The following is a 15,967-nucleotide window of genomic DNA, read 5'->3' as shown; positions in this document are numbered from 1 at the left end:
TTTTTTTTATTCTGGGATTTATTTACCTCCTATGGCTGTCACTGGAGCTGAGAGCCAGCTTTAGCTCTGAGGCTAGGCTCCAGCTCTGAGACCTCGGCTGCTAAAGCAGGTTTCTGGGCTTTGTTTACCTTCTGTATTTGAAACTTTGTTGGGACTCCAGCTCTGAGATCCCGGCTGACTGAAAGCAGGTTTCTGGGTTTTGTTTAGCTTCTATATTTGCAACATAGTTGCTTATAGAGAGCAGCTCAGAGCTGGGCAGCAGCAGGAGGGGAACCTTGGCTTCCTCCGTCACTGGAGCAAGCCAGCCTCCTGTTCGCTTCAGTTGCCTGGCTGCCGGCCGCCATCTTGGCTGGCAGTTAATTTGCATATCTCGCTGATTAGCCAATGGGAAGGGTAGCGAAGTTATGGTTAATTACCATGTTTCTCTATTATTAGATAGGATAGTACTGGAAGTCCTAGCCACAGCAATCAGACAAGAAGAAAACATAAAAGGCATCCAAATTGGAAGGGAGTAAGTAAAACTATCATTATTCACAGAAGACAAGATATTGTACATAAAAAACCCTTATGACCCCACCAACAATTAGATTTAATAAATGATTTTGGCAATGTAGCAGGATACAAAATAACACCCAGAAATGGATGGCATTTTTATACACTGATAATGAATTCTCAGAAAGAGAAACTAAACAAACAATCCCATTTACTATGGCAACAAAAGAATTAGGATACTTAGGAATAAACTTAACCAAGTAGGTAAAAGACTTGCACTCAGAAAACTGCAGGACATTGAAAAAAGAGATAGAGGAAGATATAAACAAGTGGAAGAACATACCACGTTCATGGATTGATAGAATTAACATCATTAAAATGTTAATCTACAGAGTCAATGCAATCCCTATTAAAATACCAACAGCATATTTCACGGATCTAGAACAAACACTCCAAAAATTTATATGGAACCAAAAAAGACCCCGAAGAGCCACAGCAATCTTGAGAAAGAAGAACAAAGTTGGAGGGATCACAATACCAGATATCAAGTTATACTACAAAGCCACCGTAATCAAAACAGCCTAGTACTGGCACAAGAACAGGCATATAGATAAATGGAACAGAACAGAAACCCAGAAATTGATCCAAACCATTATGCTCAATTAATATTTGACAAGGAGGCAAGAGCATACAATGGAGTCAAGACAGTCTCTTCAATAACTGGTGCTGGTAAAATTGGACAGATATCTGCAAACAAATGAAACTAGACCACCAACTACACCATACACAAGAATAAACTCAGAATGGATAAAAGACTTAAATGTAAGTCGTGAAACCATAAAAATCCTAGAGGAAACCATAGGCTGCAAAGTCTCAGACATCTCATGTAGCAATATGTTTACAGATACATCTTCTAGGACAAAGAAAACTAAGGAGAAAATAAACAAATGGGACTACATTAAAATAAAAAGCTTCTGCACAGCAAAAGAAACCATCAACAAAGTGAAAAGGGAGCCCTCTATATGGGAGAACATATTTGGCAATGATGCATCTGATAAAGGATTAATATCCAAAATATATAAGGAACTCATAAAACTTAACAAAAGGAAGACAAACAATCCAATTAAAAAATGGGCAAAGGATCTAAATAGACACTTCTCCAAAGAGGACATATAGATGGACAAGAGATATATGAAAAAATGCTCAAAGTCACTGATCATCAGAGAGATGCAAATTAAAACCACAATGAGGTATCAGCTCACCTGTCAGAATGGCTATCATCAATAAATCAACAAACAAGTGTTGACAAGGATGTGGAGAAAAGGAAACCCTCGTGCACTATTGGTAGGAATGCAGATTGGAGCAGCCACTGTGGAAAGCTGTATGGAGTTACCTCAAAAAATTAAAAATGGCACTAGCTGGTTTGGCTAAGTGGATAGAACGTCGGACTGCGGACTGAAGAGTCCCAGGTTAGATTCCGGTCGAGGGCACATGCCCAGGTTGTGGGTTCGATCTCCAGTTGAGGGTGTGCAGGAGGCAGCCGATCAATGATTCTCTCTCATCATTGATGTTTCTCTCTCTCTCCTTCTCCCTTCCTCTCTGAAATCAATAAAAATATATTTAAAAAAATTAAAAATAGAACTCTTAGAATCCAGCAATTCTACTTCTTGGAATATATTCAAAGAAACCTAAAACACTAATTCAAAAAAATATATGAGCCCCTATTTCATTGCAGTGTTATTTACAATAGGCAAGATTTGGAAGCAGCCCTAGTGTCCATCAGGAGATGAGTGGGTACATTTATACAATGGAATACAACTTGGCCATAAAAAAGATGGAAATCTTAACCTTTTTGCAACAGCATGAATGGACCGCAATAGTATTATGCTAAGTGAAATAAGCCAGTCAGAGAAACACAAGTGTCATATGATTTCACTTACTAATATATGTGAGATCCAATGAACAAAATAAAGTAACAAAATAGAAACAGACTCATTGATACAGAGAACCGACAGTTGTCAGAGTGGAATGGAGCTGGGATGCTGGGTGAAAAATGTGAAGGGATTAAGCACAAAACAAATAAACAAACAAAAATAACCTCATAGATAACAGAAAACACTATGGTGATTACCAGAAGAAAAGTAGTGGGAGGTAGAAGAGGGTAAAGGTGGAATAAATAGTGATGGAAGGAGACTTTGCTTGGGATGATGAACACACAATACAATATACAGATGATGTGTTATAGAGTTGTACACCTGAAACCTATATAATTTTACTAATCAATGTCACCCCAATAAATTAAAAAAATAGATCTCAGCTTTGCCATCTTACTAGCAAATCACCTCTCTGTGGGTAAATTTTCTAATTCATAAAATGGATATAATAAAAATACCTAACTCATAGAGCTTTTATAATGATTACATGTACCAACATATGGGAAATACTTCAAATAACATTTTGTACAGTTAGGCCTTGAATGTGTTAATGATTGCTATTATTACTTCATCATTTTGCCATGAACCTATTTTTCACCACAAAGTAGGGTGTTTTTTCCTGCTTCATACTATATCAAAACTCTTCCTGCAGAATCTTGTACCTTCTTGCTTACATGACTTCTCTTTACTTGCACCCTCTTTACCTCAATGCAAAACCCTTTTACTGGCTAATAGCAATGTTTTCCTAGTAATCCTACCATATTTGAACATTTACTTGCTAATGTGTCTTTTTCCTGCTACATATAGCACAGAATTCCACTAAAAATTTCTCTCTGAAACACCCATTAGATCCAAATCATACTTATCTGAGGAATGTAATGTACTCAATCACCTTAATCTACTCCAAATAATTCCAGAAGTTTTAATATATTCCCCAGTCTCACTCACTGTGGTTGTAGGCAAAATCTGTCTTCCTTTTGTTCCATTTGTAAGCATTTATTTAAATGTTCCTCATGCCTTTTCTTTCCTTCATATGTTACTTGTATTTTCAAATTGTAATTACAAAACGTCCATTCCAGGAAGCATTGCTTCTTTAATAAACGTATGCTATCAAGTAATTCCACTGCACTCAACAAACTCTCATTGTCATAAAGATCGTTGTGTGCACTTTGGTGGGCCACACTGTAAGATGAATGGACAAACTGGAAGACTTTAAAAAGGAAGTGAACAAAGGGTAAGGCAGCCTGAAACTATATTTAAAGGGACTGGAGATGAGAACATTAGGCATAACTTGATTATTATCACAGACTACCTTTAGGGTCATTGCAGGAAAGAATGAATTACTACATATGATTCCAAAGATGAACATTTTGATTTTGGATAAACATAAAGAAGAACTTTCTAATAATTAAAATCACCTGAAAATGAAATAGACTGACTTAGGAGGTAATATTCAAGAAGAGACCAGGTGGCTATTTTAATAATTATATTCTAGGGGGATTCATGTAATCAAAGGGGTTGAATAAGATAACCTGTTTTCAACCTTTTCCCCCTCCATTCTTCATGAGGGGCTAATCACGTGACTATAATTGTGAAGTACAGAAAACAACACAAAGTACCATTTTGAGTCCAGAATCAACCCCAGTTTACCCACACAGGAAATTATTTAAGGCGGGACAACAGTAGGTTTACAGTTGTTCATATGGAAAATAATACAATGATTAAAGAATAATAACACAAAAATAAACTGTGTTTTGTGTACTCACAACTGTAAATCTTCTTTTGCCCCACTTTTAGATATCTTGTGGATATAAACTTGTCATCCATCTTTGTAGACACTGCTTGGCACATAATAGAAAGTTAATAAATATTCAATGAATGAATGCTTACTGTAATCAATCAGGGCTCTGAACTGCCTAGGTTTATCTCCATAACACTGTATTAAAACTATAAAGTTTACATTGCTCCAAAAAGAAAGAGTTCCTATCCTCAAGGAGTTTGTAATCCTTATGGCTGACACATAAGCACAAGTTTTTATTATAGATGTAACTTTCTTACCACTTAAAACTTATTAAAGGGCTCAGAGCCTGTCTGCATAGACAAGCAGGGGACTGATTTTACATGAACTATGGCTAACTTAAAGAACTTACTATGTTATGAGTGCTCTTTTTATGTAATTGTAGAGCATGGGTTCCTACATAAGAAAACATTAAACAGTTATATTTATTTATACTTATTTATTGAACCACTATTATATGTGTTGTACTTGTTAGGCTACATGGAGGTTATATGATAAGACAAGCAGTAAAGCATATGTAAAAATAACTATGAATATTAACCAAAATATGGAATATAAACTACATGAGAACAGGGATTTTTTTCCTTTAAAATAAAAATAATGAAATTTCAAAGCCTAAAAGAGTACTGGCACATAGTAAGCACTCAATAAATATTTGTTGAATGAATTATTGGAAGAGAGAGTGTGCTCACCCAACATTCTATCTGTTTCCCCACATTTCTTGTCCTCTTGAGATTAGGTGGGGTCATGGGACTAGTTCTGGATGGGCTGTGGATGGAAATATCATGTGTCATTTCAAATCAAAGCACTGAAAAGCTTGTGCAATCCTCCAGCTCTCTACTCTTGCCATAGTGAGCAAGGAGGCCATGTGTTCCAGATGGGTACAGCTAGACGATGATGAAGGTATCACTGTTGTGAGTCCCTGAATGGCTAGTTAGAACAGAATGTCCCCTTTCCTACCAATCAGTGATAGATTAAGTGGCATAAACTAAAAAAACACTTTGTCACTGAAATTTCAGGATGATCTGTACCTGGCCATAGTCTAACAGTCTATCCTGATTATAATACAAACAATCGATGTTATGTAGTACAGAGAATATGCAGTGGAAGTTCTCAGGTGGCCCGATCAGGAAAGGCTTCATAAAGATGATGACAATTAAAGCCTCGAAGTTAGTGAACTGTGAAACAGAGGCTATCCACAGCATGAGCTTTCCTTTAAACATTATTGACATAGTTCATTTAAGTGATAAAATAACATGCTGAGCTGGCATTGTCTGTCATGTTTTGCTTTTACTTCTCCATATAAACTTCAAAATATTAAGCAATGCAAGGGAAACTCTTTCTACAACTTGTATAATAATTACAATCAGCCTGAATACTCTGGTAGTAGGAAGTGTATGATTAGACAGCTTATTCACTACTCACTATAAAGCTCGTTATCATGCTGATGGGAAAATGTATTCTTTCTTACCTTTTTCTTATATTTTAATAGTTATTTTCATCTACTTTAAGTTTCATTTCTACCATTAACTAGTTCTGTCACTTTGAGCAAACTGCCTCACCAATCTGAGTCGTAAGTACTTTTCATCTATAAATTAGGGAGTTGATAAGAGACAATATATCTCTAACACCCTACCTACCATTTTGTGTGTGTGCATGTTTACTTTTTAATATTTAGCAATCCTATCTAATAAAGAAGGAATATGCTAATTGACATTCATGCCGTTGCAAAGATGGCGGTGCTCACAGCCAATAAGGAGGGAATATGCTAATTGACTGCCCCGCCCTCAAAGATGGCGGAGGCACAGGTAAGCCTCAGATGGCGGCTGCCTAGCTGCCCAGGGCCGCTCGAGGCTCAGGTAACCAGAGCCGGCTGAGGCTTGTGCTGCCGGCAATGGTAGTGGCAGCAGCAGAGGTGTGATGGGGCTTCGCCTTCCCCTGATTGCAGGGTCGCCTCCTGCCCCTGAGGGCTCCTGGACTGTGAGAGGGGGCAGGCCGGGCTGAGGGACCCCCCCCTCCAGTGCATGAATTTTCATGCACCGGGCCTCTAGTAACCTATAAAACGACTTTATGTTCTCTCGTTGGGCCTCTGAGTGATTGCATCACATGCCCTTGTTGCAAAGGATAGAAGGAATGACATCTTTGTCTTTATGCTGTGAGTCTTTTCAATTTTCCTGTATCCCTTTGTCTTTCTGTAGCAGAATTTCAGCTTTATAAAAATTCAGAAGGCCTTTTTCATTTGTTCACGTATTTCCTATATAAAGTATGTTCGTCTGCAGAGTTTAAAGAAAGTTTTTAGAGTACTAAAAGAAAGCGTCCTCATCCCTTGGAAAATATGTGTTTAATTCTGCATGGAAGGACAGGCAACTCAGCTTGCTACAAATGCCTCCAGGCCTCTTAGAAGCCCTTTCCCCTGCTAATTAGCTGTGAATGTTTTGTTTATTTGGTTTCTGAATGACTCCCAGCGAGCAGAAGCAAAGGGACTAGGAAGGAAAGGCCCTCACTGTACACAGGGTGACCTCCAGGCTTCTCCACATTTGTTTCCATGGCAGAAGCTTCAGGGGAGGGAGGATGCCTCTTAAATACAGTATTTATTCCCTTTACTCTTAGGCAACTTTTATTTTTTAACGTAAAAGCCATGGCACTACAGAGAAGATTCCTCTATTTTCTCAGACACAGCTCCTAGGTAACCTACACATCCTGCTGGGGGTGGGGCTTGCATGCTGGAAATTTCCTGCAATAATTTTTAGTTTAACTGTGTTTGTGTAAGATTAGCTTGGTAGCGAGAAAAGATGGAACTGGGACTTAACAATGGAAAATTTACAACTTTAGGTAATGCACACCTAAAAGAGTTTTATATTTTATAAATTTTATATTTTATAATCTGAGAAACATAACAGAGCAGACAGAGAGAAACTTGAATGGTGAATTCCCAGAGAAACAAACTACCATGCAAATAAATTCTGAATATTTAAGATGTTTCATCTTAGAAAATGGAGAGAACTATGAATAAACTATGATTTAGATTGGTAATTATTTGGGATATTTGGTACTTAACTGATTTTGTATGGGAAATTGATGGTATTAACAATCTAAATTATTATGGGCCCAAATATATGAGGCTTCAACTCAAATAGGCAATGAAAAAAAATAAACTAAGTTTTGAGTTAAACTGAACATGGGCACATAGGCTTGGTTATATTTCATCACTGTTTGCTACTTTCATGGCTATGAATGTTTCAGAACATATAAGGTCAATTTTGAAATGCCCAAGAAAGACAGTTTAGAAGTTAAAAAAATTTCTTTGGTTATACTAGTAGCTTGAATACAGCCAATACAAAGACTGGTTACTCAGATTCCAAGAGAATGTGTACTCCCTTCAAATGAAAACAGAAACAGAGTGGTGAAATATGAAAATGCCACTAGAGCTATCCTTTTTTAAAAAAAATATATTTTTATTGATTTCAGAGAGGAAAGGAGAGGGAGAGATAGAAACATCAATGATGAGAGTCACCGACTGGCTGCCTCCCGCACGCCCCCCACTGGAAATCAAGCCCACAACCCAGGCATGTGCCCCTGACCGGAACTGAACCCGGGACCCTTCAGTCCGCAGGCCAATGCTCTATCCACTAAGCCAAACCAGCCAGGGCATAGGGCTATCCTTTTAATGTTGAAATTAAAGTATAGCTCCAAAGCATACAAAGCCTCTCTTCACATAGTCCAAGTTCCTTGTTACATCCTAATGAGTATTTCATGTCTTCTGTTGATCATTCCACTGGCTTTCTCAGCTATCTAAACACAGTTCTTCAAGTTTCCCCGCTACTCTGCATGAATTCATGCTGTTTACTCCTCTGTAATGCCCTCTCATTGCCATGTGCACACACTAACTTCCATCTATTCATCATTTTATAAATACTCTCCACATTTTTTCCTTTGGTTTCTCATTTGACTTTTCTGCATATGTGGGTACATGAATGATATGGGGCACATATTTTGCTATATAATATCATTTATACATCTTTTCCTTGGATGTTTTCCAATCTGGAAAATGTTTGATATTAATTTACTTATCAAATATTTTACATGTATCTAATATAATAGTCTTTATTTCTTTGGCCTCATTCTTCTAATCTACCAATTCTTATTATTCTTCCAATATCTTTTTCAGAGCAAAGAAAAGGAACAAAACCCAGTGCTGGAGGTAATAACGTTCTCAAAAAGCAGGGACTATCAAAGGTATACTTTTACCTCTTCCCAGAATGATCACAGAACCATTTTGAGTAAAATTATACCCACTATGTATGTACTCTAACTCTTCTACTCCCAACAATATATACATGTCTTTGACAGATGTATATGATGGAAATAATTTGCTGTCTTACCAATAAACTTCATGATGTCTAACTGTCCTTTACAGATTTTTCATATCACATTTAGCTATCAGAGCATAAATTCCTAAATGGCTGAAGACCTAAGATGTAGTCTTAGATAATAGTAACTGGCTGTGTGATACCTTCTTCTTTTATTTAAAGAAATTGTATAATATCTTCCTTTGGTCTCTTTCAGCAGTAACACAGTAAATCCTTGATATAATGGACTAATTCGAGCAAGGGGGTGTCCATTAAAGCTGAAAGTCCGTTATATAATAAAGTAGGTTTTCCGAATGCATATATTAAAAAATTGACAAATTAGTTTACCTGTTTTACTTATGTAGACAGTTTTGTGTAATGAAAATTAAGTATGTATGAAAAGTTTAATTTCACAGAAAAGTTTTCTATATGTATTACAGTAATTTAAAATTTATACTGAATAGGCTAGTAAATGCATACATTTACCAGTCACTGGAGTAAAAAAATGCACACGGCTGGGGAGTGGCTTAGCACACGTTGTTGGCCAGCATACCTCATGCCACACAACAACAGAACTAATTACCACTCGCAATCACGTGCTAATCACGCACCAATCATTGTTTACCAGTGGTGACTCCTGGATTTAAATATGTAGACTATAGTTGTAGACATGTAATATTTATTTATATTGGCAAAATTACTACAGTGTTTTTTCCAATATATGGCCTATTTGCTAAAATGTGTTTAAAATAATAGTGAATTAATAAAAATAACCTGTTAATTTAATTACAAGCACATCTTGGTTAAGAGCATTTTAAAATTAACAGGGTGTTAATTTTCACATATGACATACGGACTGGAAATTTTGTCCGTTAATCCGAAGTCCATTAAATCAAGGCCCACAAAATCAAGGGTTTACTGTATGATTCTATTAAAACTACTGTCTATGAAATTATTTTTGTACATTACCTAATACACAAAGTGGGCACTTCATTGTCAAGAGTCTTGCTCATCTTTCATGACTCAATTCATGTAGTTTCTCTTTTTATTTTTTGATTTTTATGTTTCTAATATTTTTAAAAAGCTGATGTTGAGACAGAGGAAGGGAAAGAGAGTGAGAGAAACATTGATGTGAAAGTGAAACATTGATAGGCTGCCTCCTACATGCCCCCTAATGGGGATAGAGCCAAACCTCAGGCATGTGCCCTGACAAGAAATTGAACCAGCAACTTTTGGTGCAGGGCTAGCTCCTTTTTTAAGTTTTCCTTTGCCATCCCAAATAGAGACAATCTTATCTGTCTGAACATTTACAGAAGTCATTGTTAATACTACATTTGTGAAGCTTATATACAATATTGTATAATTATTTTAATTCATGTGTTGTTTAATCTGACTGTAAGATCCTAGAAGACATATTCATCTCTATTGCCCCTTATAGTGTCTTGTTCTGATGTTTAATACTTTTTTATTGAACCAGCTAAGCTGTTTTTCGAAAGTTATAATCACAAAAAGCTTGACATATCAAATATTGATATAACTATTCTCATTCGTAAATTTTCTTGGGGAGGGCATAGAAAATAATTTAGGTAAACTAATCAGGCATTGAGGTTTCTTAGGAATCTTAGATGCTAAAATAGTGAATTTAGGAGTATAAGGTGAACCAGAACTTTCACTTTTCCAAATCCTACTGGATAACCATATGTGTATGTGAAGTGTACAAAAGGAATGGATATTTAGAAAAAGAATGGAAGAAAAAATTTGAAGAAGAGCTATTGATATGACAATGACAAAATTTGGGTAGCTATTCTGTGAAGGCCATTTGCTAGAAGTCTCTAAATTGCCATTTTTAGCTTGAACCCTCCTTCTTAACCAATAGCTACGTATATACTTACATATTTGCAGTTTAGTTTTAATAAAATAAAATTAAAGGAATACACACAACCAGAAGAGCTGGCTGTGTTAGCTCTTAAACCTGTCTGTCAGTGATACTTGTTATTGTTAAGTATATGATTCAATTAAATATTACATTAAAAAAGATGAAAAGTGAGTAAAAATAAGTTGTTTCTGTGAAAACCAACTGGATGCTTTGGAAAGTTCAATAAAAGAATTGCTAAAACCAGGCCAGTGTGGCTCAGTGGTTGAATATCAACCCAGGAACCAAGAGGTCGCTGGTTTGATTCCCCATCAGGGTACATGCCAGGGTTGCAGTCTTGATCCCCAGTGAGGGGCATGCAGGAGGCAGCCAATCTATGTTTCCCTCTCATCGATGTTACTATCTCTTTCTAAAAATCAATAAAAACATTTTTTTAAAAAAAAGAGTTGCTAAAAATGCTGTTAACTATATGTAAATCAATTAGGAAAGACTGGGGAAAGTCATAAAAATCTCTAAGGATTATACAACTACATTGCTCACAAGTGTCTAGTTTAATCCTTTTTTAAAGGTATTAAGTGAAAATTGTCCTTAAAGAAGCCAAGATTATAGGTATGTTTTATGCAAGAAAGAGGACTCCTATTTAAAAATAAATAATGGCCCTATATCACAGGAGTGATTAATACATTTAAAGTACAAGCTTACAATGTTTAAAGTTGTGTGAACCACTTTTTATACTTAGGGCTCTCTTTTGACAATGTACCAATTAGCAACCCAAACTGCTTCAGGTAAAGAGGGTTTCTTTTAAATTTCATAAATAACTTATTTAAGAAGATCTCATAGAAGTGTCACATAAAAACTGCAATGTTGTAGATAAGACACATGTATTCATTCACATTACACAATTTTATGCATGAGAAATTAATACAAAGGTTACAGCAGACTGGAAAAAAAATCAGACAAAAATCTAATCCTAACAGCAACTATTCAGTATTGCTTTGCTGATGCTTATGAAAACATAAGCTATGTTTCTGTATCTAAAATATTTTGACAATTACAATTTGTATCAGAGTCTACTATATTACATTGCTAGTGAACATGAGAAAAACTAATCTTATGCTCTCAAAGCAGAAATAAAATATCTAGTATTTGCTTACACAAAGAAAAATTGTTTCATCTTTTCTTCTTGGAATGCATTTATGAGGAAGAAATAATTAGACCAAAATTGTAAAAATTAGGTACAAATGTTTTGAAAACCAATCGCTTTGCATCTCAAAACTGAAAGGCAACAGGTATCACCAAGTGAAAACTGTAAAAGTCAAACTGACCTAACAGTTTAAGAAAACAGAGTTTCTAAAGAAACGACAGCGTTTTTGTAAAATTCCTTATTTCTTGTAAGTTTCCTACAAATTTATGATGAGGCAAAACACTTAATATGTCAGGTCTAGATACCACAGACAGGTAATTTAAAATAACAATTTGTAAATCTAAGCCATCTTAACATATTGGTTCTATTTTTGCAAATGACCCTAAATGTTAACCAGAAATACGTTAAATTTTACCAAATAAACTTTGTTTCAAATGACTTAAATTAGAATTACAAAGAAGTGTTTCAGATCGACATTTTATGTGATATTCTATTTATAATGTCATCTGACTATACTTTTAAATTCATCAACACTTCGGTTTGCCTATTGCACAGATGCTAAAGCTGGCAAAAAATAATCACTCAAAAAACCTCCAACATAAGAAAATATGTCTTAAAATATTTTTCTGTCACATCTTCTCATAAAAAAACCCCAGCATGACAAATATACCTTCCCTCTTATTAACTCTTATATATATGCCATACAAGGATTGAGGATTTTATTAAAATAAACAACATAATATGCTAAACAACTTAAAAACAAAAGCTTTTACATTTACCAAAATACTTCAGTTTCCTCTATTAACTGTAACCAAAATATACGCTTCAATAAGCAATAAGTATTAAGGTAAACTATTTTGATAGAAAATTGGTAAATAATTTTTCAAAAGCTAGGAACAAACATATTAGTGATCTTTAGCTCATTTCCCTTCAAATACAAAATTTTTGTTAAAAGAGGATAAAGGAGAATAAAATGCAGAAGATGGAGGCATTCATTGCCTTAAACAATTAGGAAAAGCAGTTCTGATATATGAAAAATAATGTGGGTAAATCTGGGTAAAAATTATCTGGCTCCCTAGATTTATCTAAATATTTATTTTCTGAAATGAAAAATTTCCTTTTAAAAATTATACCCTCAAAATTTGTACACCAAAATTATTATACATACTTTCAAATATTATATTTATGCTTTGGGAATTTTCTAACCAGATGTAATAATTGTACTTAGCAAAGTAATAATTTAACAAAATATGCTTTTGTATGTTAACAAAAAAAATAAAAATTGGCATATAAATATAACATGTACCCACATTCTATGATTGATCAAGACTAGCACAGAAACTTTGATTATCTTCACTTAAGACAGAATATCTTCATTCCACTTAAAGTTACAAATAAAATGGAAAACTACATTTTTGCATAATTAGATGCTCCTGTAAACTTTTTTCTTATACTATATATTTAAATGCTACTAAAATAATGTGTGACAAGCTATTTGAGCCCTGTCTTTTTTACTGACTATGCCTTAAAGATAACAGCAGATTAAATTTTTGTTGCTTTTGTGTTTGTTCTATAAATAGCATCCCCCCCCCCATTTTTCCAGTGTCTTGGAATTCTAAGGTGTCCTAAAAGCAATGTAAGAGTTATAAGAGTAGATAACTAAATTATTTTAGAACCATTCTAAATTAGGTACACTAAAATACTATTCAATTCAATCAACATTAGATGCATCCACTGTACATCAGCATTCAGCGAGCAAATGCGAGCATAAATTATTTCATGAATAATTAAAATGAAAGCATCTAATATTATATGAAAGAGGTACATTTTACCTGGATTAGATGAGGCAATGCTTTTAGTGTAAGGCAAAACCAAATCCCCAGCTTGCATGGAAGCAAATCATGCCATTGTGGTTTCATCAGTAATCTAAAGGGAAAACAAAAGCAAAGAAGCAAAATATAAACAGAAAGTTGGGAGACAAAATATTTTTATAAAGATCATAATTTCTGTTTTGAATGACTTTCAACAAAAAATAAATTTTCAATGAAATATTTATGTTGGTTATCATTTATTCTGACTTATTCTATCACGAAATACAGTAGTTATAATAAATGCAGTATGTATAGCAACTAAGAGAAAGCTAAGATTTTGGAAAAGGAGACTCCTAATCAAGTTATAAAGATAAAGAAACAAAAGATCTCTTTCCAACCTAGACTTTCATCAGTTCTGCAAAATGAATTCTCAAACCTTATGATTACTTCAGCTATAAAAGACTAAACATCATCAGAGTGTTCCCCAGTGCTGACAAGCAGATATGAAGACTGTAGCATAAACAAACCAATAGATAAAAATTAATGTCATTTGCAGTTCACTGAAGCATTACTCACTGATGTCATCAGAACAGAAGACATGCAGAATAGTCTCTGATCTCCATCTCACATTGATCCAGTTCTGTCCTGCTGTGTGAACTATTTAAACCCTTTATTTCTTTCTATGAATCGATAGAAGAAATGGTAGTATCTTTCAGAGTGTACTGCATATCACTGCCTTTATCATATTGCCACTCCTGAACTAAACACTAAATGGTAGATTCGTCTAGTAATACTGTTTCTAAAGTTCAGTCTACAAATTTTAAACTACAAGAACTTGAGGGTTTAATTACTTAGATATATATTAACACATCACAAGGGGAAAAAACTTGTAGCACTTCTGCTTAAGATCAGAATTTATCTCATAAACTAATATGGCACATTATTAGTCTTTTAAAAAACCTACTACAGATGTAAATGTTAGCATATCTGAAATGAATATACATTTGAAACTGGATCACATTAAAGAAATATTTTAAAAGTTTCAAATTATAAAATATTTTTATATGGTCCTACCTTTCATTTTTTTCTGAAGCACCAAGTTTCGATAAATCCACACTCTTGCCACCTGTCTTTTTTTTCTTTTCTCTTTTTTTTCTACTAAGCAGTTCATCCTTAATGTGGAAAGAATTATAGTTACAGGTTATCATTAACATGTACTCTTCAAATGTTACCAAGAGTCTACTATGAAGGGTAAACATTATAAGGGAACATTTATGCAAATGTATGTAGGGTCCAACATGATTAAGTAAAATCATCAATCTTTAACAATAACTGTTGTCATAGTATCCAGTCCTTAAACACACATGAAGTTCAGCACTGTCAGTCATGTCTATCTCCATAGCAATCAAAGTTTTCTAAGCAGAGAAAGCATTCAACTTTTTCTTGTTCATCAACTTTAGTAATGTTACTTCAAAAAGAATGAGTAAACAGATGCTAATTCTGATAAATGTTTATTTTCAGCATATAGACATCCACAGCAGAATAAACTATGTAGTAGAATTTATTAGACTAAGAAAAATGTAATAACCTTTTAACCAACTGATCTATGAAATCATGAAATTATACTAATTTCAAGTCTTAGTTAAAAACTTTTAAAGTAAACATTGTTTATATGAGAGCCTGTGACACAAAAATTTCTAAAATCATTTTTACATGAAAAATATTTCTATCTGGAAGGTGATCATTAAGAAAACATGGCTCTAGTTTCTACCTTCTAATTTTCAGTTAGATATTGGGATCTTCACAAAATTTTATAACAAACTCAAAGTCACATTTTTAAAAAGAAGGATATTTTCTTCTTATAACCTGGGCTCTTCTTGACTTAGAAACATATCAAACACTAACTACTGAGCACAAAACTATTAAAATCAGAAGTATTTATAAAAACATTGAACTTTTCATCAGTTGAAAAATAAATGTTTGAAATTCCATATAAAATTAAGGAGGCTAGGATCTTTTGATTTATTACCAATACTTACCAGTTGTTTTTCCAGGTAGATTGACCACACCACAGCATAATGACCCACTGTGAGGATAATGAACAAAAGTAATGCCAGCTCAGCATTGCTCATTTTTCTCACCCGCCTGTAGTAGAATACAGGCTGTCGCCAATCTGGAAGTCCATTGATCAGAATATCATCATACCTACAGTAGCAAATATAACAGTTTTTTAAGGAAAGTTTGAAATAAAAAAACTTTATTTGTATCCATATTTAAAAAGAGAAAAAAGAAAATAATTTCTTCAAAATAGATAACATTTATGTAAATTACCAGCATTACAACAGCCTATAAATTGAAAACACTGTATGTAGGTCCAGTCACAGACAACCTTCAAAAGGGTACATAGTAATATACTGTGGATACCAGATCTTGTATTTTTACGAGACCCCAATGATGCGACTTCTGGAATGCCATCTAAACTAAAGGTGCCATATAGTCTATCTCTATCACAGTCTGATGTAAAGTACCCACCATGAAGTCAGCAACAAAAGGAAGGATCTCAACG

At 34.4% G+C, this 15,967-nt stretch overlaps 1 protein-coding gene across 1 annotated transcript in view; it reads right to left on the bottom strand.

The window, feature by feature from the left end:
• Nucleotides 1-15,967, bottom strand: part of DNAJC1 (DnaJ (Hsp40) homolog, subfamily C, member 1) — a 144,014-nt gene that overhangs the window by 101,362 nt on the left and 26,685 nt on the right. Inside the window, exons 4-6 of the mRNA XM_014539384.1 lie at nucleotides 15,441-15,606; nucleotides 14,476-14,573; nucleotides 13,423-13,516 (exon numbers count right to left, since the gene is read on the bottom strand). Coding sequence (XP_014394870.1) covers nucleotides 13,423-13,516; nucleotides 14,476-14,573; nucleotides 15,441-15,606 — 358 coding nt within the window. The remainder of the gene's footprint in view (nucleotides 1-13,422; nucleotides 13,517-14,475; nucleotides 14,574-15,440; nucleotides 15,607-15,967) is intronic.

This window comes from Myotis brandtii, unplaced genomic scaffold (assembly GCF_000412655.1).
Source record: "Myotis brandtii unplaced genomic scaffold, ASM41265v1 scaffold215, whole genome shotgun sequence".
Lineage (NCBI taxonomy): Eukaryota > Metazoa > Chordata > Mammalia > Chiroptera > Vespertilionidae > Myotis > Myotis brandtii.
This window is presented reverse-complemented; position numbering and strand designations above follow the sequence as displayed.